Source organism: Cygnus atratus, chromosome 1 (assembly GCF_013377495.2).
Source record: "Cygnus atratus isolate AKBS03 ecotype Queensland, Australia chromosome 1, CAtr_DNAZoo_HiC_assembly, whole genome shotgun sequence".
Classification (NCBI taxonomy): domain Eukaryota; kingdom Metazoa; phylum Chordata; class Aves; order Anseriformes; family Anatidae; genus Cygnus; species Cygnus atratus.
In genome coordinates this window covers 109,840,532-109,867,183 of record NC_066362.1, presented here as the reverse complement: position 1 = coordinate 109,867,183, position 26,652 = coordinate 109,840,532, and the positions used below count along the sequence as shown (strand labels likewise).

At 39.0% G+C, this 26,652-nt stretch overlaps 2 protein-coding genes across 4 annotated transcripts; one reads left to right on the top strand and one right to left on the bottom strand.

The window, feature by feature from the left end:
* Nucleotides 1-1,597: 1,597 nt before the first annotated feature.
* Nucleotides 1,598-23,109, bottom strand: USP16 (ubiquitin specific peptidase 16). Of its 3 annotated transcripts, none has more exons than XM_035546067.2 (18): nt 22,948-23,109; nt 20,043-20,138; nt 17,943-18,121; nt 17,154-17,257; nt 14,619-14,722; nt 12,591-12,769; nt 11,468-11,560; nt 10,736-10,866; nt 10,283-10,370; nt 8,377-8,455; nt 7,352-7,443; nt 6,489-6,545; nt 5,477-5,647; nt 4,542-5,211; nt 3,746-3,840; nt 2,499-2,585; nt 2,043-2,199; nt 1,598-1,920 (listed from the first exon to the last, which is right to left on the bottom strand). In XM_035546067.2, the coding sequence occupies exons 2-18, from the start codon at nt 20,098-20,100 to the stop codon at nt 1,796-1,798; spliced, it is 2,469 nt and encodes an 822-aa protein (XP_035401960.1). In that variant the 5' UTR covers nt 20,101-20,138; nt 22,948-23,109; the 3' UTR covers nt 1,598-1,795. The 3 variants fall into 3 exon arrangements, with proteins under 3 accessions (XP_035401960.1, XP_035401959.1, XP_035401961.1); XM_035546066.2 differs by having other exon boundaries at nt 12,591-12,772; nt 22,948-23,102; XM_035546068.2 differs by lacking the exons at nt 20,043-20,138; nt 22,948-23,109 and having other exon boundaries at nt 12,591-12,772; nt 17,968-18,117.
* Nucleotides 23,110-23,246: 137 nt separating this feature from the next.
* RWDD2B (RWD domain containing 2B) lies at nt 23,247-26,508 on the top strand. Its single transcript, XM_035546070.2, has 5 exons — nt 23,247-23,359; nt 23,452-23,670; nt 23,787-23,854; nt 24,495-24,860; nt 25,588-26,508. Exons 1-5 carry the CDS (start codon nt 23,288-23,290, stop codon nt 25,787-25,789), a joined length of 927 nt encoding a protein of 308 aa, XP_035401963.1. The 5' UTR covers nt 23,247-23,287; the 3' UTR covers nt 25,790-26,508.
* Nucleotides 26,509-26,652: the final 144 nt, after the last annotated feature.

Here is a 26,652-nt window from a genome sequence, read left to right as displayed (position 1 = left end):
TTCCAGAGGTTATGGACCTTGGTGAAAAATTGCTCCAGCATAGGTTCCTCTCCATTGAGGGCAGTTCCTTCAGGGCACCTCCATCTGCTCTAGAGCCTGGGCACCTCCTTTCCCTGGGGTGTCCATAGGACTGCTCCTCACACTGCTCCCCTCACTGCCCCTGCTGTGCGGTGTTTGCCCTCCCTTCCCCAGGCTGCCCCCAAGGCACTGCCATCTTGGTGCCCTGTGGTGGGGCCCTTGGGGCCAGCGCGGGGCAGCCCTGGCATCACCTCACGCAGCGGCCCCTGCTACCTGAGCTGGGTACAAGAGGTGAGTGACCGTAAGCTTGTTGCAGGGAACAGGTAACTTCTGAAAGCATCATCTATAAACACTGTACCTCATTGGGGTCCTTACCAGTATTTGAGTGTAAAAAGTCAAATGAGGTTTGAGGTAATTAAGAACAGCAGCCAGTACGAGTCTGTAGTCTATACCTAAGTTCAGTGTTACATCATGCATCTGTTGCATCCTCACACTTTAAGAGGCTCCGTACTCTCAAAATTTTTGTCAGTCTGACAGTGGTGAAATGCTTCTCATCCTAATAGCCTTAAAAATAAGAGCAGAAAATGTTAGCTGTTGAGAACTGTCAAGCACACCACTTGCAGAGCACTAGAACTCTTGCGTGCACTTAAGGGGAAAAGCTGAAGCCCTGTGTTAAGATTCCTTGTGGAAAATAAACAGCTCACGTATCTCAGTCATTTTAAAGAAGAACTGTGCTTGAAATTCAAGCCACCTAATTAATCCTTTTATTACTTGCCAGTACTACTCTATTTCAGAGCCAGGAGGGAGTGGAAGGCTAAATCAAGTCTTGAAGTATCGTATGCCTAAATAAGGCTGCTGTACAACATCTACAATAGTGCTTGCTTTATGGCCTGTAGCTGGCATGGTTGAAAAACTCAGCAAGTTTTCTGAAGGATTGGCATACTGATTAGTCAGCTGCACAAGTGCTGCTGCTGCTGACTTTAAGGGTAACAAGAACACATAAGGATACTCATTTTCTTTGTAAGGGTGTTGTGAAAAATTCTTTGAATGAAAACAGCTGCTGCTTTAGCACAAGTAGCCAGAATTTTATTTATGTGAAGCATCGCGTGAAGCCTAGCCTGTGGAGAGGAGAACTTAAAAACCTCTAAGTCAGTGGAGGACCAGCTTTCTTAACTCTCCAGCACAAAAAGGCTGAACTGGAACACCTGTACTGAGAGGGAGAGAGAGACAAGTTCTTAGCCCCATCAAAATATCACAGTAAGATTCCTATGCCACAGAATTCCTAGAGTTTGCAAATTGAGGGTTTCCATATAGGAAATAAACCAAGAGCAGAAAGATGGCCGATACTGCATTTGTCTCAGCTCTGTGAGGTGAAGAAAGAAAGAAAGAAGTGGGGTCTAAGTGTAAGAGGCTCTAAAATACATACAGATGTAACTGAGATAACTAGTTCAAAATTATTGCTGGTCACTGTAAAGTGAAAGAATTGCTAAAACGTATGGCACTTGCAAGAGACTAGGAAAGCAGCAGTTGCTTGTCTGTAACAACACACACCTTACTCACTAGAAACTTGAAGCTGTAATTTTGAAAAAAAGACTTTTATTTAAAAGTAGTGAAAACACTGGAAAAAGTATAAGTTAACCATTTGTCAGTGTGTCTAAGAAGCACAAAGTATATTCTTGCAGTTGTATACAGTAGCTCCAACATGTTAACATGATTTGTAAGTTCCTGCCTTCTTTCAGGCTGCTTAAGATGGGTACAAGAAGGCTTCTCAGATGATTTACAGCAGTCGCTCATAGAACAGGAGATAGGCTTGTGAACTCAGCACTTTTGATACGGACACAGCTTGTACATGGGTATCACTGATGTGGAACCACTGTCCTTTTACTGGTTCAGTTTCTAAAGCTGTCAAAGTAAGAATTTAGGAGCTAAAGTTATTACAAAGTTATTACAAAGAACTGAAGTACTTAATCCTGTTACTGTTTGGCAGTAAGAAGTAATTGGTAAAGATACTTGTAATTATTTACCTTGAGGAGATTGTCCTTTAAGGACAAGATCAGAAAGACGTTTGTTCATATTTCTTGTTTTAGCATAAGCAGTGTAGTGCCCAGACCTCATTGTTCCACTGTGCTCAACAACTCCATAGAGAGAGTATAATACTTTTGTACTCCCTTCAGCCACATTCTGTAAAAGTGAAAGTTAAGGTATGTCAGTCAGGCACTGGATTTTAAACATCCTAGAATATAAACACTTCCATTTGTTTGCCAGTGAAAGGGAAGTTGTCATTACACCTTCATGCGAGGTGCTACAACTATGATCAGTGGAAATACACTGACAGGCTCAAGTACAAGTTGCACTTAGAAGTTAAATTGTATTATCACACAATAATGTGATAAGCATTCTACACAGATTCCGCTAAGCAGCTTAACTGTGAAAGCATATTAAAACACGGGAAAGGAAAATCTGACTGTTTTTCCACTTACTTTACATTTAACTGTACAGAAAGGAGCCAAGTCTATCACTTCTGGAAACTTGATATGCCTGTTAACCTTCCGTAGATTAAAGCCAGCCTTAAACAGACAAAGTAGAGGAAAAATCCATAATGTTAAGTGTAGCACATTAAAACCATTTTTGCTTAATAAATATTTCAGGTTAATTTTTTAACACTGCAAAGTTAGTTTTACATTAGTCAAAACTGCAAAGAAACAACACTGGTTTTTCCTCAAATGCCCGAGGTCTCCTGGCAATACCTCCTTGCCCCTAGATGCTGCCCCAGTTAAGATGGCTCTTCAACTCACTCTTAAGGTAACTTCATGGTAGCAGATTTGGAAGAAGAATCAGGTCTACATACTCATGTAATTATGAAGACATCTCTTGCTTTTCGGATACTGTAGTATGCGTGATCTAATTTTAGATTGTCAAAACTGACAAAACTTCTACTCCCACCTTATTCAAATAATCTTCCAGTAACAAACTGGAAAAGCAAAGTAAGAGATGACAAATGTTTTTCCTTAATTGTATTATAGTCTCTTGGAATATTCTACACATTTCCATTTTCCCTGTGGAATGCTTTTCATCTACTGAATTACCTCCCTTATTTATTTATTTTAAGCATTTCAGTCAAAATACTTAATGACTTTAAACTGAGAAACGGCAATGCTGTCTCCAACCTTATTTATTTCCTCTTTTTCTTCTTGAGGAGTTAAAGCCCTAAATTTAAAGTTTTCCAAGAACTTGAGGAAAAAGGTAAGTCACTTTACTTTGGTGTCTATAAACAGGACTTCAGTTGTATTGTTTTCCATTCAACTAGCCTATTTGTTAAATTCATTTAGTAACGAATCCTATTCTATCTGCATGGAAATATAAGAGGTTATGAACTGCTGTAGTTGCAGGAAACAATGCTAACATACTACTTAATACAATAAGTAGTAACCACGGTGAAGGAATACATTGCAAGTAAGCTCACAAAAACTGTTGCCTCAATTACTACTAGACTGTGTTTTTTCCTGGAAAAAAATCACCCCAGTCCCTCCCACCACAAAAACCCACCAAACAAAAACAACCCTGCACACAACTACCTCCCAAATGCTGAGAAAATAAACAAACAAACAAAAAAAACAGGTTATAGGAAAATGGAAATATACTAACATTAGATCTAAGTTAAGTTAGTACTACATGCATATATACATATTAAACACACACATTTTTGTAAAAACAACCTGTTTGTTACCTGTTGAAATCTCTTTAAGTGAAGAGTTAAAATTGGAGGAGCAAGAGAGATTAGCATTTGCTTCTTAGCATTAGTATAAACATACTTCTTTTCACCTGCAGAACAGAAAAACCATCAATTGATTAACATCTAAAGAAATGTTACAACAAGAATTTGATTATTTTCACTATTTATACTGTTACAATGCCATCCTCTACAACGAGTGTGAAACTGAACATTCCCCTTTAACATGATGAACTGTGAAACTGCCATCCTGCAGCTCCCATATCACAAAAGTAGCTGCTCACACTATGTCTAAGCATCATCAGCAAAAGCAGCATGAATTCTCGCATGCTCTCTACGATTCAGAAATTGCACATAGCTTTCATTGGTCTTCAACATGATTTCCCTATGACTGTTACAACAGAATTTTCATATTTGAGAAAGGAACAAAAGTCATCTGGTAAATAACCACTTCCTACTTTCATCCACATAATGAATTTCTAGATTGCAATGACCGTGCTACCCCAAAACCCAACCCAAACCCACTCCTCTTTGACCACTCTTCTTTTCTAGTCCTCCATTATTCTGTACGCAAGCTTGTGAGCCCATTATTCTGCTCAATTAAGAACTTGTATTAGTTTGTGTGAAAGAGGTTCTCACAATCTGCACAATAAATACTGATGCAAGCTAAGTTTGAAGTTACATAAATACTGTTTTAGGAACAGCCCCGCCAACCACCCAAGCACTAGACAGGAACCCATATAGGAGTCGATTATGAAATTTGTTAAAAATAAAAAATGATAATTTATCATACTTCTCATGTTCTTCGGTCCACAATGTCTTTGTGTACACACATCACAGAGTAGTTTATTCTTCTCACTAAGTTTCTCATTATGGGTAAATTGATACAAACAGTGATGTATTGAACCTTCTTCTGGGTTCAGGTCTTCCCTGTTTGCAAGAGTACAAAATGCCATTTCGGGATCTTCAGTCAGTACTTCACATGTCTTGGCTGGAACAGTTTGAAGGTCATCTAAGATGCTCGTATCAGATTCAACATTATCACTCAAGTGTATTTTTGAAAAGTCAGTAGCAAGCCCTTCCTCATCTTCATTTTCATCATCCTCATCTTTCAAAGATAGGTTGTCAAGGCCATTGACAAGCTTCATAGGAGAATCTAAAACTTCTGTAGGGAGATCCATGAGAGACTCCTTTTCTACACACTCTTGTTCTGGTTTTCCTGTATTTTCGAGCATGTTCTGAACTTCTCTTTCAGTTCCCTCTATACTTAAGTCTTCATGAGTTAAGCGGTGATCTTTGCAATCATTTGATGATTCCTCTTCTTGCTTCACATCAGGAGTTTCAGAGTTAATTTCTCCCTCTCTTTCCTGGTTATATTCTACAGCTTTTTCTGACTGTTCAGTAGCACAGATATCTCTCAACTGAAGTACCTTTCCTTGGAGCTTCTGCTGGCGGCGCTGGCTCTGCAAATTGGTAGAAATAATGTATAAGCATATAAAAAGTTTCAATGATATTTAGCATTTCTAGCCATTTCTTTATCAAATTCTGTGCTGTACGTCATAGGTGTCAAAGGGGGAAGTTATCTATGATTTAGTAATCTGAGGTCAACAGTTTAACTAATATTGAATTTATCCTATATCTAAACTAAGGAAGCAAAAAGAATTTTTTTTTTTTACCATAAGTTGCAAGTGCTTCATAAATAAAAGTGAAATATTTATCAAAACCAACCTTGGCTTGTTTTTTGGCCAGTTTCTTTGTTTTTTTCTGAAGGTGCTTACTTGTACCAAGGGGCTCATCTCTCTGTTTAATGTAACAGCCATCATTTTTATCTTCTTCTTCATCTTCAGATTCCTTTTCTTTGTTTTTTTTAGCATTTCTCTCATTTGTGTTTTTTATTTTCTACAAACAAACAAAAAACCAAATAACAATAATAAAAAAAATCAAAGAACACATAGCCACAGAAGTAGATATGTTACTGTCCTGAATAACACACAGAATTTCAGAGAAAACTGCAGGGATGTTATCTGAGTTTTCAGCTCAAAATATGACATTTCATTGACTCTAACATACGACTAACACATTGATGCCAGCCACCCTAATGCTTACAAAAGAGGCATCTCACTCCAGAAGGAGTCCATGTGAAACAAGGACTTGCAGAATGAAACAGTATCAAAAAGTACGTCTATCAAGGCTGAATTCTGAACATATAAAAGGACATTACCTTTGCCTCTAACAGACATAAATCTAATTAAATTCACTAAGGAGTAGTATTTCACTCAAGTGGAGACATTTTCAGTTGAACTGTGTGCCGCACTATTTGTAGTATTATCCTTTATTTGCTTCTGTTAAAGCAAAATTTGTTCACTGCAGACAACGTGAGGGGTTGAATTTGAGGGGATTTCATTTCAAAAAGCATTCCTTAGTTCTTGTGTGAGCAGTGCTACATGGCAAATCTGACACATTACATATGCAGATTGCCAGTATGAAACCCAGAGAAATCAATTTTTTTTTTGAGTGTCAGTTTTTGAGATCAATCATGTAAATCAAAACATGATCAACTTAAACAAATAACTCTCCTGAAAATCTTATTTTCTACCTTTTGGGGGCAAGTTTATTATTTTAACTTCTGAAACACACATTTAGAAAGCTGCATAAATTAATTCCCTCATGATTGTAGAGTAAAGGTAGTTTTGTTTGCTTATATGAAAAGAAGCCAGACAAAGCACGTACAGTTTCTTACCTGATCATCTGATACGGGAAGTGACAAATCAAGGAAAGATTCATGAACCAAGGACACCTTTAAATGAACATTAAACAGTCCAATTTAATTTTTTGGAATTGGCTGGCTTGCTGTCAATAGACTTATCTGTACATATCCTCGTTTGCATTCAAAGCATCCTTTTACTTGTGCATACAAATGTAAAACAAAGCTGTCGGTAAATGTAGATAACTACCTATGACCAAAATCTACCAGTTACATTACTCCAGAAATAAGAAATGCTTTCCCAAGTTTCGGTTGTCTTAAAGCCTAGCACATGGGAACCCAATTTAGTGCCTATGGGATTGATTTTGTGATCAGCTGGGATATGCATCTAGCCCACTCACTAATATCTGTAATTAGTTTGTTCTCAGGATGCATTATCCTCACAGTGCCTTCTTCCTTATCTATTTCCTCACAATCCCACAATCATTCCCATGTGAAAAAGGGAGACCTAATTGTCTGAGGGAAAAGGAGAAAGTTCCTAGTAGCATACTGCTGAAATAGAACAATTCATCCACTCTACAATTGGCACCACTGGAAGGTGTTCACCAGGAATCTGAGTAAATTTTTTTTGGCAGAGGCAGCTTGCTGATGCTGCTGCCCTCTTTTTTTTGGGAATGCTTTTGAAAGGAACTGGAAGATTTTCTTCCCTTATGCTATAAAGCTAGATTCCAGTCAAACCATGCCACTCTTCAAAAAGCATGTAGCTAGTCAACTCATAGAAACACATTAACTGAAGCAAATCTCTCTAACTCCACTTATTTCTACAAATAGTTACTCTGGAGTTCTGCAGATTACATAAAATCATGCTCTGGGGCATTTAAGGCAGGCAGTTTACTTACTGTTCTGCATTCCTCACACATAATTGTACTGGTTAATTCTCCACCAAAGATTCGATCTATGAAACTTTTTATTCCCTTTTTCTTCTCATATTCTGAAAATTGAGAAAGTATATAGTAAAGTTAGTAATATTGCATATAATATACTCAACCAATTTAACTATGACATACCAAATTAAAAATGCAGTACGTAAAATGTACATAGCATGCGTCAGCGCCTGTTCTAGTTTACTTAGGAAGTACAGAAGATTCTTAAATTAAGATTCTTTTATATATTAAAGGAATGGGTGTGAAAACATTTACAGAAGACACTTTGACTGAACTGACAACTTCGCTGTGTTCTCAAGTCAAATGCATTTTTTATTTTCTCGGAACTACCACATCCCAGTAGGAGCTCCTCTTTTCTCCCTGGATTTAACTCAGACAACTGTCTGAAGCTAAATTAAAAAAACAAGCAACAGCTTTCATCAGTATATGTGCTCTACGAACTAACACGATTTCCTCAAGTTATATCTCCAGTGTAGCGCATATTCTGAGCTTAAGCTTGGTCTTCATCTTCTAACCAAAACCCAAGTCACGTTGAAAAGTTTAAACATTCCTCTGTTCAGTGTTTTTTTTTTTTTTTTAAAACAGCAATAAAAATCCAACAAACTTGTTTTTGGTAACACTGATGACTAATAATGAACTATAAGGATTGAGTAAGTTTTTACATTCATGTGCTAATACCTTAGCTTCTTTCGTAATACTTGAAAAACTAAAAACTACCCAAACATCTTTTAATGTATATTGACTGTAGAATCAACTCTCTTTTACTCTGTTACAGAAGAAATGCCACTGAGGTCAGTAAAACCTTTAAATAGGCCATTTAACATTTTCAAGCCTTATGCTCTAGATACACACATATTCAAGATGTAGCATAAAGTTGTTTATTAAAAATGTATCTTTTAGTTGTAACTGTTAACATTAGTTTGCATACTTGAATGAAAAGAAAAATTTAGTTATCACATCATCAAAAACACGTATTTTACCTTTAATTTTCTTTTTCAGTTCCTCTTCATTTTGTTTGTTAGAGTCCGTCAGAGCCTTCAGTATTCCAACACTTACTCGCTGAAATTTTCAGAACAAATTGACACTGCACAATTTCTTAAACTAATTCAGTTAGCTTTACAAAATGATTTATATGGAGAAAAAAAATCTTTACTAATTAAGAAAATCAATACAAACAGCACAACTGCTTATAAAGACGCAAGTTCCCACATTTTGATATTAAAAAAGCCAACCAATCAATAAATACACCATAATATTGCAATTAGTACATAAGAAATATTTCAACATCCTTATGTTAAAAGACTTTCAACATCTTTGTTGGCAACATGGACAGTGGGATCAAGGGCACCCTCAGCAAGTTTGCTGATGACACCAAGCTGTGTGGTGCAGTCAACATGCAGGAGAGAAGGGATGCCAGCCAGAGGGATCTGCACAGGCTTGAGAGGTGGGCCTGTGAGAACCTCATGAGGTTCTACTAGGCCAAGTGCAAGGTCCTGCATTTGGGCTGGGGCAATCCCAAGCACAAATACTGGCTGGGTGGAGAATGGATTGAAAGCAGCCCTGAGAAGGACTTGGGGGTTCTGGTGGATGAGAAGCTTGACATGAGCCAGCAGTGCACAGCTGCAGCCCAGAAAGCCAGCCATATTCTGGGTATCCATCAAAAGCAGTGTGGCCAGCAGGGCGAGGGAAGTGATTCTTCCCCTCTGCTCTGCTCTTATGAGACCCCACCTGGAGCACTGTGGTTCAACACTGGGGCCACAGCAGAAGGAGGATATGGACCTGTTAGAATGAGTCCATAGGAGGGCCACGAGGATAATCAGAGGGCTGCCGCACCTCTCCTGTGAAGACAGGCTGAGGGAGTTGGGGTTGTTCAGCCTGGAGAAGAGAAGGCTCTGGGGAGACCTTACAGCAGCCTTCCTAATGGGGGCTTACGGGAAAGCTGGGGAAGGACTCTTGATCAGGGAGTGTAGTAATAAGACAAGGAGTAATGGATTTAAACTATTAAAAAATAGGTTTAGATATTAGGAAGTAGTTCTTTACTATGAGGGTGGGTGGTGAGGCATTGGACCAGGTTACCCAGAGAAGCTGTGGATGCCCCATCCCTGGAAGTGTTCAACACCTGCTTGGATGGGGCTTTGGGCAACCTGGTCTGGTGGGAGGTGTCTCTGCCCATGGCAGGAGGGTTGGAATTGGATGGTCTTTAAGGTCCCTTCCAACCCAAGCCATTCTATGACAAATTAACACGAGGATGAAATACTTTTCAAAATTAGAACTGGACAATTAAAAAAAAAAGAACACCATGGGATTCCCACAAGCATTCTTTCAGACTTTTCAGAAATGAACACAAAAGGACGTGATTTAGGATGACTGCACGTGCTCCAACTTATTATTTCTATGGTTTTGGACAAGTCAATCTACTTTCTGAAGGTCAACAGACATTTATATGAAAAATGTTAAATTAACCAAAGACCCTTTAGAGCAAGCGAAACTGAATCTTTCTACTTGATTTTACTGGAAGAGCATAGAGAAAAGCCAGTACATTGCTTTCCAGAAATGCAGAAAACACCATTGCCTTTGAAACTTATACAACAAGGGCAACCTTTAAGAGATACAGGCCATAAACAAATTTCTTTCTTTGAATATTCTTTTGTGAAATTAAAATAGCAATACTTGTGGTTGCTCCTTTGCAACTGTACTACTCAGAGGCTGCCAGGTTTTACACCTCTGTTGTAATACACTGCAAGTGCTTATGGGCAGCACAAACCACTCTACAAGGGGTTGACTTCTCTGAGAAAGAATGCTTTTTCTCCCCTCAGAAGGGGTTAAAGTCTTGGTCTGGGGTAGGAAGAAGAAAGTAGTATAGGCAACTGTGGAATTACCACTCACTTGGATTTCTTCTGCTCTCATGCCATCAAGTAAGTAACGAAGCAATTCTTGACTGTCTTGCTGCTGATAACCTTTAAATCGTATTGCTCTGTTAAATGAAGTGTAAATTGATAAATGAAAAGTATAATTGACCTTAGAGATACACAATTCATTCCAAACATACAGGACCAAAGTCTCAAGCATTCATGTATACAAGAGCAACAAATGTATTGTGGCAGTTTCCCAAAACATAAGGCTAGCCAATCTGAGCATATCACTGAGTATCTTTCATTTTACTTCTATTCACTTATATTTGGGCTCTTTATAATTTTTTTTCCAAAAGCTTTTTACGTATTATGGAAATTTTACATGTTGTGATGCGAGCTCAAGAAAAAGAAGAGAACTGACCTTTGTTTAAACAACTAACATTTTTTTTCCATACTCACTATACCAAGCAATTATACAGATACTCACTTTTTACAAACCTGAGCAAAAAGTTCCTTAGGGGTGACTACCCCTTTCTTTGTCTCTTGCATTTCTGTCAGGAACTGATGCATGGCTAATGTCAAAGGACCTGGCGGATCTAGTTTTATTAGCTGAGGCTCCTGTTTTAAACAAAAGCAACAGAATTGTTTCGCCTTAATTTGATGACAGATCCTTCTGGAATCAAGTTTTTCCTTGTCTGAAATTCCAAACTGATTAAATTCCAAAATTGCAGTATGTTAAACTGACAAAAACAAACAAGAAATGGTTTCTCATCGCACAATGTAGAAACACTGGGCTAAGAGTCCTTAACAATTTGTTGCTTAATTGCAACTCTGGATTTCTTGCTTTTATTCAGGAAAGTACTACAATTTCTTAAAATGCAAAACCCTTCTTTCCCAGCCAAATCTGTATTGTAATGATACGTGCATTATTTAAGTTAGGAAACTAGAGGATGTCTTCAGCACTATGTTGCATTTAGACAAATTACACTACATCAGAAGTTTCATGTTTTCATCACTTTAGAACTGAAAGGGCACTACTGACTTCAGTAGTAGCTCTATTAAATTCAATGGTGAAATTCCCACTGATTTTACATTTTAAATACTAACAATGTAAAACATTTTAAGTTAAATGGTTTTAAAATATAGAGTACTGTTTGTTTCTTTAACAGAATCGGGAAAAACAAACAAAAAAACACTATGGAGGCTGAAGCTTATATACCATAGATAACTCAGGTGACTCAATTTTAACTGTCGTGTCAGGCATTTTAGCTTCTTTAAGCAGCTCCTTCAGGACTGGAGTTTGTGACAAATTCTGTAGAAGGAAAAACACAGAAAAAGGATTGGTAGCCAGGGAACAAGACGAAGGGCAAAGGAGTTCCACTTGCCATGGAATTTGTGGCAACCAGATTAACAGCAAGTTATTTTTGCCAAACAGGACTAAAATGGTAACTTCTACCCTGGACACGACTCTGGAAATTCTAACAATGCTTAACAGCTAAAGATAAATTACATAGAGCTGATGGGACTTGCAACTCTTTATGTATTACTTTAGGTTACAGAAACCCTAAATGTATTATTTTTCTGAAGACATTCCTATTGACACAGTCTACTTACTAGTATCCGTTTTTAAGTCAAAAGGTAAAATGTAACTATTTCCTTGGTTTAAAACACGTTAACAAATAAAACCGAACTGCGTTTACTAAAACCTGGAAGTACAATAGGAAATTCGCTCAAGTAAAGCTTCAGTATCAAGAGCTAAAAAGCACAAGAATGCATTTTCTGAATGAATACATACAAAAAAAAGGAAGTTCATTTTATCCAAACACTTCTTGTCTCATATCCAAGACACACGAGATGGCAATGCAGTATGCTCATGCAGTTAATATTTACCTCTATTTGATTTCCTGTTGCTGAGAGAGAGTATTTTGTTTCAGTAAACACCCATAGTCTTTGGTTTTTAATCTCTCACATTCTAAGAGGTCAGTGAGGGTGATGAACCAGACTGCATTTTTATTTTTTTATTTTTATTTTTTTTACTAGATTAGGAATTTGGCATGCTTAATCTCTATAAAGAAAAGATGCTGTCCTTCAAAGACAAGGCAATTGATTAAATCTTCACTTAGTGCAAGTCTGAACCTGCAGCTCCATTCCTTCATACTGCTCTGAGCCAATACACTATTTTTAAAATGAACCCATCATTCTTGGCAGATAAAAATCATATTCTAGTTGTGCCATTGTACAATAGAGTAAAGAAGGTGCTTTTTTTTTTTTTTTTGGCCTTTTTTTGCAACTCCTTTTTTATTCTACTGAATTATTTTTAAAAGCAGCAGTAACTACTGTACCTGCATCACTGCATTAAAGAAACATGTATTCCCCAAGTTACTAAGTCCTTTAACAGTCACTTCTGAGTTAGTACTTGAATGAGAATTCTCTTCTTTGAGCAAGACTTCTTTTTCTTGCTCATTTCTGCTGTCTTTTTCTACCTTTTTATTTCCAAAGTCTTTATTCTCTTGCTGTTTTTCTGCTGGAACAAACAAACAAACATGTATTAACCCACAAACAAGGAATGGGCTAGGAAAAAGTTTTTACAGGCAGCAGCATCTATGATGTTTAAAGTTTAAACATTAAAATTAATTCTGTAATTCTATAGCTGCAACACTACTGGTTTAGCTTCCTAACTCCTAGCACTTGGTCTAAAACAAGCAAACAAACATTTGAAACCATTTCAGAGCAGCATAGAATTTAAACATGACATTTAGTTCGCAAGCCATTAATGCCAACAATTTCTGAAACTCAGCATGTGTTATCTGAAATTTCATTCTTGTTGCAACATCCTCTGTGTTAGGGGTTTCTACAATATCCAGTAAGATGACATCTGAGATAATATCCCTCTTGACATGGCCTTATTGTTTGAAATTAAACACACAGGTTTCCCACTGTCAAAGAACTCTTATGTTCACTACATTAAATAGATGAAACTGGGAGGTTCATGCTCTTCAGGACACATTAGGTATTTCCCCCCTTATTACCTTATTGTACAGCTCGGAAATTCAATGACCTGTTAAACAAAACCATAAACGAACTCTAGGTAGTTTTCAGAGTAACACCTGTAGTCGTTCTACCACTTTGACAGTCTAGTCTTGATAAGGTTTCCAATGTATGGGGCTGTGAGCCAAGACTGACTTAAGACAATGTAACAATAGCTCAGAGAAAACAAGGAGAATGGACAATACAATCTTTGCAGATGAACAAGAAAACAGCTGGAACACCTGAAGTAGACAACTGCATCCAGGTATTCATTATCACTCTAGTTCAAACCAAAGAAAAAAAATTATTCTGGCAACCAATTTAAGTTCAAATTTTAAATGTAGAGAAACCACCTATCTGGTAAAGGCTGATGGAACACACCCAAAGATTCTGATTCCTTGTGGTAAAATTCCACAAAAAAAAAAAAAAAACAAAAAAAAAATTCCTTGTGGTAAAACCTCAGCTGATTCCTGAACAAAATACTCAGAGATGACTACTAAGATGACTACTACTTGGATTGGATGTGATCTATTTCCCAAAGAGCCTAAATTTTGGTAGCCTCGAGTTAAAGTATTTATTTTGATATGCAAATACTTCCAAGTATTCCAGTGGAAGTGCCTTGTAGACAGAGAGTTTTGCAGAGCACAGCATGTTGTGGTAACTATGGGAGTTGTTTAAAAGAAAAAACAAAAACGATGAAAAAAACACAGCAACAAAAAACAACCACCATGTTTTGCAGACAGACTGCAGGCTGAAAACACCATTTTAGAGAGTTCTCAGTGCACTACAGCTAAATATACTAAAAAGAGAATTTGATTTTTGTGGCTACACATCACTCTTCTTCCATTAGGAAATAAGCTGCATCAGCTGGAGGCCTAACCATTCCAGCTGGCACATTCAAAGTGTTTACAGAAATACCTAAAAAATAAAAATCAAGTTATCCTTAAGCAACAGCTTTTTTCCCTCAAATCTCAAGAAAGACTGAGCAATATTGATGAATAAATATGACACTTCGGAATACTGAGAGTCAACTCCTAACTCACAGAACAGCCCAATGTCATACTTAATTTTTTTCCCTTCCTATTCCTGTATTTCTGGTTTGTAACAGATATGGGGACACAAAACAAAATCCTGGTCAGATTAAGTGGGCTAGGATGTTATGATTTCAGAATCATAAAAACACAAAAAAAAAATCACAAAGAAAAACATAAAGGAATAAATTTGCCTTTTAATTTACCATAAAGTGCTCCAGAAACTAATTCTTGCACATTCTCGATATACAGAACTGTATGTTGCACTAAAGGGACTTTCTGATTTACTGTCTATATACTATAGTTACTTACCTGAACGTGATGAGTCATGACAAACTTGTTTTTTAACATATTCCACAGTCTGGCCCAACCGTGTTGAAGTATTGTATGGAACTTCATTATCACATATGTAGCACCTGTATCAGCCCACCCACCCCCAAAAGAGAAAAACAATTAATCCTATTTTTTCTATTACAATTCCTCAACTATTTACTTGTTTGATTAAATTTATTACACAAAGTTATAAAATTACAAGGTTTGTTTTGTGTGTGGCTTTTTGTTTGTTTTTGTTTTGTTGAGATTTTGAATTCTTACAGAAGTGTTCAATTTACTTCTGATTAAGAAAGTAAGTTAAAAATCATATTCACTGAACAATTTCAGTGATTGGAAGTGATGACCTACAAACATAAATTAGACCCTTAAAAGATGTTCTTACAAACCTATGGTACATGCAAAACAAGTGCTGGGCAGATTTTGCCCACATAAAGAAACCGAGATATCAGCCCCATAGGAAGCGATGTACCAATTTTATGGCATGGAAAAAAAAATCTGTTTATTCTAGCCAATGAAGTGTTTCACTGTATTTAAACTGGATAAGCGTGCTCCATTAGTCCTGCATGCCTTTTTTAAAATTTTATTTTGCTTTTTTGTTGAGGATATAAACCTGTTCATCTTTTTAGGGAAAAAGAAAACATATGGTTAGACCGCTAATTTGTTTTAAACAAAATTGTGAGAGAAGCTGCAGTAATTAAGGCTTGAGTAAGAGTTAAATTCTGCCAGAACACATACAGCATAAGGAGAGTTGTATGTACCAATTTTGTAGTTCTGCCCAATTGAATCTGCCCTCTTTGAAGAGGTCACAAAAGGTTTTGAAGAGAACGCAAATACTTCTGCACTTTGAAACATGTCAATTACAGTTATTAGGCACAAATGCATTTAGCAGATCTCAGGATTACCTTAAGTCAGACTCGTTTCTGATCTTAAAAGCAGCAGAAGTCTGCAGTAAATTGCCTTCCTATATCTCTAGCATCCTCAGTATTCGCTGAGAATATTCCTGCTTTTTCATGTCTCAATGAGAGAGAAAAAAAAAAACAACAAAAAACTGGCAATACCCGTGGAATCCTTGAGTATGTATGTATGTATTTATTTAATAATTAACCAGACCGACATTCTCACTCCTGGAATAACATACAATAGTTATTTCCATGGGCAATTTTTAACAAAATAACCTTTCAACTGTCAACTATTTTTAAATTAAAGACTTGAAATTATTAAGGGATTGAAAAGATGATGGTAATGATGCCTGTTTGACCAATGGGTAAAAGGCACACTGAAAACACGTACAGTAGCACTTGTAACCCCAGAATAGCAGAACTTAATGAATTACTAAAACTCTCCTCTTTCTCTCCATGCTCAAAACCATTTCTTTAGCAATTTACAGGTATTATTCAAATACAATTTCAATCATGTATGCACGCACACTACAGACATTTACTCATACATTCGCAGAATTAATAAATTCTGATTAAAACTGCTTTTGGCTTTTGCTTTTATGTACTAATCCCAGGGTGAAATATAGTTCTGGATTGTAGTACTGATTTATAACAATAATTTACACCCAATATACCATCCTGTGAATAACCTCTTGGACAAGTCTGTACAAATGAAAAATTCTAGAAGGAAGCAAAATACCTTGCTTAAATAGCTTCCTCTCATTCACAAGGAGGCTGATTTAAAAACTACAGCCATTTTAGAACTGAGAAAATAAAGTGTTTAGAAACCGTATTTTTAACAGTGATTTAAAAAATCACAAAAATAAATTAATTAATTCATTAGCAATATATATTTCTGGCAATGTCCATTTCCATTCCAGAGTACAATGGAAACACTGGTCATCACACATACATGCGAAATATGATCAAGTAATGAGATAATGTTATATAAAATGAACAAACAGTAAATTTAGAAAAAGGTGACCTTAAGCAAAATCAAAACTATGTCATATACAATATTTCTGCATGGCACAGTTTAGAATATTAAGGTTCTCCCTTACATAGTAACACTCTATTCCTTTTAAGAGAAGGAAATACTACCAGGGAGATAGCATTTGTATTGACAGATCCACTGGCACCTTGTAATTCTACAGCTGTGCTTCTTAACTATACCTATGGTATGATGAGGTCATAATTATTGAGAAAAAAAAATGAGTCAAGTTTTTCATTAAGTGTGCATCAGGAAGAGTTTCCCCAGAGGACGGAAGTTAAGATTTAGAGCTACATAACATGCTTCCATTTGTCAGTATTCTGATCAAGCAAAAGCAGTAAGATACTAAACCAACAGTATTTACTACTTGCTCAATTCCAGGTTAAATTATAAAAATTTTCTAGTTACAATTTTGACAGAAGAGTAATATTTATTCAGCAGATCTTAACAAAGACTGCTGGCATTTTTGTGTGTGGAATGCTTTATATATTTCTAGAGATAACTCCCAGAAATTGCATCGAAAACACAAATTATACCCCAACCTCTGTTGCCTTCTATGTGTTACCTGTTGCCTGACAAACTCACCACACACTCCAGTTGTCCAAACTGAGAACCAAACAATGGGGATCTGATCTTGGCGTTGTGTAATGCTTTAAAGCATGCTGTTCTTGAGAATTTCTGCCACAGCCCTATAATGTTGATAACCAGAAGTGTCACAAAATCCAGTTGACTATCAATGAAACATATATAGTCAGTGTATAAAGAAAGTATTTAAATGAAAACTGTTTAATTATGTTCAATTAATTAGGATAAATAGATGGCTCTATTTCAGACATTTATTTCTGCAGAGAGAAAAGTACCTTACTGAGTGCAAAATAACCATAAAGTCGTCTGAGGACTGGAAATCTAATTTACAAATTTCAGTTTGAACCGCTTGAAGAATGCAACAGAAAAAAACAACAACAAAAATAAAAGCTCTTCAGCATGCAGTTCTAACTTTAATAAACTAGTGTTAGCACAAGATAACACGGGAAAATAAAAAATTAGGAGCATTAACAGAAATTTATATTTTCTTAGAGAAATAATTTGGACTTTCTAGGAAAGTAAGTCCTCAAGATTGTATTTTTGCCTTAAGTCTGCTAAATGCCTTTGTGCCAAGCTTCTAAGTACTGCATTTCTAAGTACTTCACTTGCAATTCAGAGCTGACATTTTTCATAACACTAAAGTATATCAAATCATTCACGTAACATCACCTTTAAAATAATAATAATCAAAACGTAGTTATAACAGTTTAAGTAGAAACTCTGTTGCTCCGCTATATTAGGAAGCACCGAAAGATCTGAATAGAAATTAACAAGAAAACAAGGAGATACCCTATGGCCACATTTTAGACATAACCATATTGAAGGGCTTTCGTCGGTCTCCTCCTCGGATTTCTCTTGTGTCTTATTGTCTGCCTTGCAGTCCTGGCAAACATGCCATTCGACGTTTAGCAGGGCCTTTTTCAGATGACCTTGTTCCAGTCCTTTACGAATATGTTTGCACATAGGTTCTACAAAATAAAAAGCACAAGAATACTCTAGGTACTGTAACAAATGTGTGTCTAGGCTTCAAAGACACGGGCTGTAACCCAGAAGCTATGATGACCTTTCCAGAGTCAAAGGAACATTGATAATTTAGCAGACACACAAGAAAACTTTTCAGAAAAATACTTTGTTACCCTCACTCACAATTGGAGGATATTGTTGCTGCATCCTAAGCTATTACATTACTTAAAAAAAACAACCAAACAAAAAAAGCCCAAGTATCAGTCATATCTACATCTGTCAGAGGAGCTGTCAAAGCTTTTGGATACCTACCTATTGTGCCCAGCCATGGGCTTCTACTATTGCGGTGTTATATTTCCCACACCTCTGAGGGAGCAGCCACAGCCCACTGCCATGGTTCCCAGTCTCCAAGGCAGCACCTGGCTGCCTACAGAGGTGGAGATTATGTTTCCAGCTGAGCTGTCTCTGTGAAATTATGCTGCGGACTATGGCAGAAAAGAATAGCAGAATCACCCTATCGATATCACTGTCACTTTGCATTACAATTCTACACCCTACTTAGAGCTGCATCTTCTGGTCCTGATGTGAACTCCATCTATTTAACCAAACTCTGCTGAGAATGGTTATGCTGAGAATAGGCATTTGCTGCTAGGACTGACAGTTGAGAATGAAGAATGAAGAAAAGCCATCTGTAAACTTTTCCTACGCAGAGAAATCAAGAGTGACAGACAATGCACATGGCAAGCTGATTCAAGTTCCTCAAAACAATTAACGAGGAACATATTTTAAAGATTTGATTTTTTTTTAATACAGCGTAGGTTCAAATGTTTATCATCAGCAGCCTACAATTCTTCACTATTTGCAGTTACAAATGTCTACACTTCCAAATACAAGGTCAAATATCTGACAGTATGAATAGTTATCTCAAAGTGAAAAAGCACAAAGTAAAAAGACACATGCTAAAGGAAAGTGTCATATGTACTTAAATATGTTAAAATCATATTTTTGTCAAACTTTTATTGAGAAGTTACTTAGCTGTTTACATAATTCAACAATCTTAAGCCTTAGGTCTACAGAGGTATTTTTATGGATTAGATCAGAGACTGCATAACAGCTCTGAATCTGTCTGTTGAGGACTGTATTCACAACTACAGCCTCAAGATGCTAAACTCTTCTTCACGTGAGCTAAAACAGGTATAAGTTTTGTACCTACCGTTCAATTTCTGACCAAGTGTACAGGATTTTATCTCAGTACAAACACTAGCCAGTAAGAGCCAAATGCAGACATTTAGATGCATTATTTAAGCTGTTAAAAACAAACAAACAAAAACCCACAGGCTTCATCTTCAATTTCAACACTGTATTTTTTAAACAAAGGTTTGTATCTTGGCTGCTGCTCTGCAGTGGAGTTACAATACTTTCCATTTCCAGCTTTCCAGGACTTTGTCAGGGTAAGCTAGCCTGTTATCAGCCAAAGAAGTGATAGGCCATCAGCAGTTGCACCATAACTGATTTTTTTTTTCTGGAGAAAGATGAGGAACAGTCATAGCAGACCATTTGTCTTTTTTTTTTTTTTCTGGTGTCAAGATCAAAGAAGTTAAAAAGCCATAGAACACAGAAGCTAACACAAGACCAGGACAAAAAGATCTATGTGTCAGTTAAGAACAGGGTAGCATCTGAGTAATAGTTTCCAAGGTCGTCTTATTATTTTACAGCACACTTAAAAAGCAGCAACACTAAAGATTCTTAAAAGACTTCAGTTTCATTTATACGAACCCACACTTTATAATCACGTCTTCAAAGCCAGTGAAGCTACCTAGTGTAAAGGCACTCTGATATTAAAGAGTTTGCAAGCCTTCTTTGAAGTCAAAACAAAAAAATTTTTTTTCCTCTGTTGGACTACAAGACTTCTCTGAAGAAACATACCCAGCATATCCAGAGACTCAGACTGTGTAGTTTTGCCTTTGGTGCGTTTCTTTCCCATATTTGTAGCCCGTGATTTTCTTTAAATAGAACAGTGACCTAGCAAGGAAAAATAGGAAATTGGAAATTACATTTTGGTTTTACTTAATAGTTGCTAAACAATAAATTATTTCCATGGCTGAGATGGCCCTTGAAGTGAATTAACTTGTTTGACATTTTCAAAAGAAATTAATTATACTTTAACATGGAACAACCGTAACTGTGGTAGAGACAACATGCCAGTGTGAATTACAAAAAAAAAAAAGGGTTAAGACCTTAAATCAAAAGCATCCACCTTGTTCCTCTTGTATACTAAGTTATATATTGAAAATCCTATACGCTTTTAGGACTTAGACTCTAAGTAACTGAAAACAGAGGGATTTTAGGAAATGGAATTGGGTTTGTCCTCATTAAATCCTCAAGTTTTTTCTTGCAATTACAATCATTCAGTTTTCTTTACTGCAAATTCCTTCCATCTTTTTAAAAGTCTGACACATGCAAGTACTCTTAACATATTTAAAAATCCAAAAACAATGTGAGTTCCAAATTTTAAATTTCCTATTTTGGGGGAAAATTTATCATTGCCTTCCCACTATAACAAGCAAATATGGGGGCTGGTATTGGGTATGACTGTAAACCTTTCTAGACAAGAGTGACATTCCAACAGAGCCCTATGCCAAGTGATTCCCTTCAAAAACTCGGCTACTACACACGCAGCAGGATATTCCGCCCCCCACCTCTGCCCTTGTGAGGCCCCACTTGGAGTCCTGCATCCAGGCCTGGGGCCCCCAGCACAAGAAGGACATGGACCTATTAGAACAGGTCCAGAGGAGGGCCACGAAGATCATCAAGGGGCTGGAGCACCTCTCCTGTGAAGACAGGCTGAGGGAGCTGGGGTTGTTCAGCCTGGAGAAGAGAAGGCTCCAGGGAGACCATATAGCCTGTATAATGGCCTTCCAGTCTAGCAGCCTCCCCTCTAAAGAAGGCCTACAGGAAAGCTGGGGAGGGGCTCTTTGTCAGGGATTATAGCAACAGAATGACGGGTAATGGTTTTAAACTAAAAAAGGGTAGAATTAGATTAGATATAAGGGGGAAATTCTTTACCATGAGGGTGGTGAGGCACTGGCGCAGGTTGCCCAGAGAAGCCGTGGATGCCCCATCCCCGGAGGTGTTCAAGGCCAGGCTGGATGGGGCTTTGAGCAACCTGGTCTGGTGGGAGGTGTCTCTGCCCATGGCAGGGGGGTTGGAATCAGATGATCTTTAAGGTCTCTTCCAATCCAAACCATTTGGTGATTCTGTGATTTTTATCTTTTAGTCCGTATTCTCTAAGGCTCTGTGACTTATTTCACAAACATTAAAATTGGCATTTGCAGTACACTGAAAACATGAAATCTAAAAAGGTTCCAAATTGAGTCTCTGCAGTTTTATGCAGCCTTTGCAGACCTGCTTAACTCTGTTCTCCACCCCTCAAGTCAGCTTCATGTAAATGTGTCAGCACGCCACTCAATCTGACTTGTAACATCCATCCTTTCAGAACCATTTCTTACCTTGAACTCAGCACCACACCTACCCCAGCTGAACAGCTGCCTGCTTGGAGCTGTCACAGCCAAAAACTGAAGCCAGCCCATGGGTATCAAAGAGCAAGTAAGCCTGTGAGAGTTTAGACATGATACCCACAAAGAACTTTTTGTAGGAAGAACCTTTTCAGAGGTGTGCTTTTAGAAGAGATGACCCAGTTGTTAAATGACAGGTAGGCAGCCACATCAAGAGCAGAAGTTACCACCTTTTACAACTGAGCATTCAACTGGTTTGGAGAGAGAAATGACAGCTCATCCAATAAACTCCCTCTACAGCCTGTCTTTCCACACAAGCTACAAAACTCAATCTTTTACAAGCAACTCTAAAGCATTAATCATAGAATGGTTTGGGTTGGAGAGGACATTAAAGATCATATAGGTCCAACCTCCTGCCATAGGCAGGGACACCTCCCACTAGATCAGGTTGCCCAGGGCCTCATCCAACCTGGCCTTGAACACCTCCAGGGATGGGGCATCCACAGCTTCTCTGGGCAGCCTGTGCCAGTGCCTCACCACCCTCACAGTGAAGAATTTCCTCCTAACCTCTAATCTAAATCTCCCTTCTTTTAGTTTAGAATTATTACCCCATGTCTTGTCATTAACAGATTGATCAGAGTCGCTCTCCATCTTTTTTTATAAGCCCCCTTCAAGTACTGAAAGGTTGCCATAAGGTCCCCCCGGAGCCTTCTGTTCTGTAGGCTGCCCAGCCCCAGCTCTCAGCCTTCCCGAGCTGCCTCACCCCTGGCAGCAAGACAGGACAGCACCAACACTCAGCGCCGTTCACTTAACCCACGCCGCGTGTGGACGGACTCGTCCGACAGGCTCCACTCCAGCTTTTCCCACCACACTGCTTACGCAGGGAAAAGCACGGCGGGGCTTAATTTCGGTACCAGTTTAATTGCTACCAGCGGGCGGCCTGACACATCACCCCCTCCCTCCTTCCCCCCCCCCCGCCAGCCCACGTGCTGCCCGGTCCCGCCGCGCAGCCGGCCCCGTCCCGCCCGCTTCCGATTGGCCCTCGCCCTCCTCAGCGCCTTTACTGACAGGCACCGCAGCCAATAGGAAAAGCCGAGCACCGGCCGTGAAGTGGCCCAGCCGTGAGCGGAGCGCCGCGGAAGCGAGCCGAGGGGGAACGGCTGCGCCGGGTGGAGCGCCGCGGGCACGGCCCGGCCCGGCACGGCACGGCCCGGCCCGGCACGGCACGGCCCGGCCCGGCACGGCACGGCCCGGCCCGGCACGGCACGGCCCGGCCCGGCACGGCACACCACGGCCCGTCGCCTCCCGCCCCTCACCTGCTGCCGGCGCGGCGGTGCCGGCGGCCGGGCGGCGCATGGCGGCTGGGGGCGACCCGGCTCGGCCACTTCACCTCAGCGCCGGGCAACGGTCACCGGCTGCCGCGCGTACTTCCGGCGCGCTGCATGGTGGAAGCGCGAGGGAACGGTAGGGCGGAGGGGAAGGCGGGGAAAAGGGCAGCGCATGCGCGGTGGCGTAGGGTGAAGCGGGGAGGCAGTGCTCTGAGGGGGCAGGGAGAGTGGGCAGAAATAGGCGGCGCATGCGCAGTTGCGGGCGGTGAAGCGGCGGTGCCCTAAGCATGGAGGCGGTGCTGGGGGGAGGGGAGGAGGAGGCAGGTTAATGGCGGAGTGTAATGGCAGCGTCCTGAGCTGCCACCCTGACCCCGAGCCTTTAACGCCTCCTAACGCGGCTGTAAGGCCCGGTGCGGTTTGTTGTAGGTACACGATGAACTCCTTCCCATAATAAAGCCACTCTTTTCTCCCTCTGCTTTCTTTTTCGCTTAGGAAGCCGCAGAAATGGCCAGCCGCGAGGAAGCCGAGGTGCAGGTGTCGGAGCTCGACTTGCTCTCCAGCATGTTTCCCCGTGAGGAGGAGTTCCTCATCACCGACCCGCTGGCTCTGGCAGAGCTAAAGCTTTCTGCTGAAAGTGAGGCCACAGAAGTGCCCTCTTCAAAAGTCCAGTTTATACTCAACGTAAAGCCCGAGGTCCCTGGTGCCTTGATGGTATCATAAAGATGTTCGTTCGGATACTTTGGGGGTTGGCTTTTTAATTCTTATCCTAAAAATAATATTGTGGGATTTTTAGGGTTTCCTTGAACTTAACATTTGATCGTTTTTAGGTGGAATTCTCTATGGTCTGTGCTTTACCGTTTAAATATCCAACTGTTCCACCAGAAATTACAGTGAGGTATGTTATGAAAAATACAGATATAATACCCAAATTAGTCTTTTTTGGTTAGTTTGCTGTTAAATTAAGCCAGATGGACAATGATGCTGAAGAAAAACCTACAAGGATATGATTTCTTCAGTTGCTTCAGCAAATAACTGAGAAAAATAGGAAAAGCAAGGAGTGCCATCTTCTGTACAAAGCGGTTACATGTAGCTGTTCATAGGTTTGATGCTCAGTAAGTCTGTTTGTCAGTTTTGACAAGGCTTAACACTACTTAAGAGTAACAAGTTACCCAGTAGTCGTATTCTTCCCTTGTGAAAATGCTGTTACTCCCAGACTATTTTTGGGGGAACTTTTCTGTTTAAAGAGGTACTTTCTATCATTCAACATTATATAAAATTAGTTCAGTCACTATGCTTACTTCTTATGTGCCTTTGTCTTGATTCTCATGTACAGATTGGTAGTACTATATGCGTACTCAAGAGTTAGCACAGTAAGTGTTATCTATGATCTTTTTGTAGCTAATTTGACTTAAGTATCAATAGTAAGTGCATGTGGCCTGATTTTACTTCAAGCTGCCAAAAAAAAAAACTGTTTGAATAACATGATAAATCATAAGCATATTACAACTATACTTTTTTTTTTTTTTTTTTTTTAGGTCACCATTATTAAGCCGCTCTCAGCAGATTCAGCTGAACTCAGATCTAAAAACATATTTGATGCAAAACTGCAGTGGTGAGCCTTGCATGTTGAGTGCAAGAGAATGGGTTAAAGACCATGCATCTGCTTACATTGACAGAGAGCTTTCAACCTCCTCAGTGATGACATCAAATACCACGCAGTCAGAGGACGTCGTTTTCACTAGATTGTGGATCTATAGTCACCACATTTACAACAAGCAAAAAAGAAAGAATATTATTGAATGGGCGAAGGAGCTCTCTCTGTCAGGGTTTTGTATGCCGGGGAAACCAGGCGTTGTTTGTGTAGAAGGTCTACAAAGTAATTGCGAAGAGTTCTGGTCAAGGTTAGTTTTTCTTTATGCTTAAATGCCATTACTAGTTTGAATGTTGTGTTTTTATGTGTTGCATGTGTGGCCACTGGTGGGATGCTCAACCACCTTCTAGCCTTTAAAGGTCTGCAAATAACTTTTTTTAAAATCATAATGTATTTGCAACTATGAATATTCACAGTACTGCTCGATACAGCAGTCAAAGTTACTAATTCTTGCACATTTGTTTCTGTTTTATCTTCCTCTGTATGTCAGTGGTATAGCAATGGACTACAGTAACCGAGGCTCGTTACATATTTATGTGTTTATATTGCCTTACATTCATATTTTATTCTACTCCCATCATTTATGTTTCTGTATGGCAGAGACTAACTAAACATTACTGTTTGATTGTAACAGTTAAGACAGTGTGACAACGCATGATGAGAACATGAGAATTAGCACAGGCAAGGCAGAAGTGAGCAATGAAATTGAAATTGCATCTTCATCAATTATTTTGTGACGAAAAGCGTTAATGTTTTTGACAGAGATAAAATGAAACAAGCTGCTGCTTATGGGAATATTTGCTTGTGGGTAGTATTCCTGTGACCAGCTAGGGAACCATGATCTGAACCATAATCTCTGTCCAGAAATTTGTGTACAAATTAATTGTATTGATTTCTGTGATAATAGCTATTTCATAGTGTTTTCTAAAACAGTCTGTATTCTATGGATAGACTTATATTTCTCCACTTGCTTTCAGAGTAAGAAGACTAACGTGGAAAAGAATACTAATTCGGCACAGAGAAGATGTTTCTTTGGAAGGTGGAGGACATGCTGAGATTCAGAAGCAAAGAAAGTTCTCCGCTTTGGAAGAAAAATGTTTTGATGCGCATGGTCCCAGAGGAAATCATATGGATTTGGGGCAGCTATATCAATTTTTAGAAAAAAAAAGGATGTGCTGACATTTTTCAAATGTACTTTGGGGTTGAAGGGCATTAGGTCACCATAGGTCCAAGTGCCTACATTTTTAAGTTAATCTTCATAACAGATTCCTTAGCTGTTCTGCAGCTGTTGATCAGAGAGGGAATTGATTATCCTTGCTTGATACGACAAATCCAGTTTTCTATGAAAACAAGTATTCAGTTCGATTTGAGTAATGAAAATGACTGAATGAATGCTTTATTGCAGGGAATATAATTTATATAAGGGAATTTAGGGGACGTAGCTAATTACGAGGAAAGAAAATAAGTTTGATAACCTACTGGGCAGAGTTACAGAACATGGGGTTTTTGTGAATGAGTATATGAGTAGGAATAGACAAAAATGAAGTGTGGACATCTGAGGAGAAGAGATGAGATGTTTACCTGACATTATTGTTTACATACACTACATGAAGACTTTTTGGTAACAATCTTCTTATTGTACTTTCTACCTGAAAGTATATTAAGTGATGAGATTAATATGTTTTATATAAAAATGAAATGGGAGCACCTTATTCATGCAAATAGGGTGAGGTAGGACGCCTTCTCTAAGTAAGGCACGAGGATTTTCCCTAGGTAAGCGTGTGTACAGGTGAGGGATGCTGCGGTGGCTCCGCTACCTCTGTCTGCACATGGTACAGTAGGGGCTGGGCTCCCTGGAAGTGCACTCCAACATAATAAAGGGTACCCTGTTGACTTCAGGAGTCTGCTGACTGTTTTTGTACCCGGTTTCACCAAATCCGCGTGAGAGATGCGAATGCCGATTTGCCGGCGTGTGCGATATCCGCTAATACCGCACGCAGCCCCGCCCCCCCGCGTGGCCCCGCCTCCCCTTCCCCCCTTGA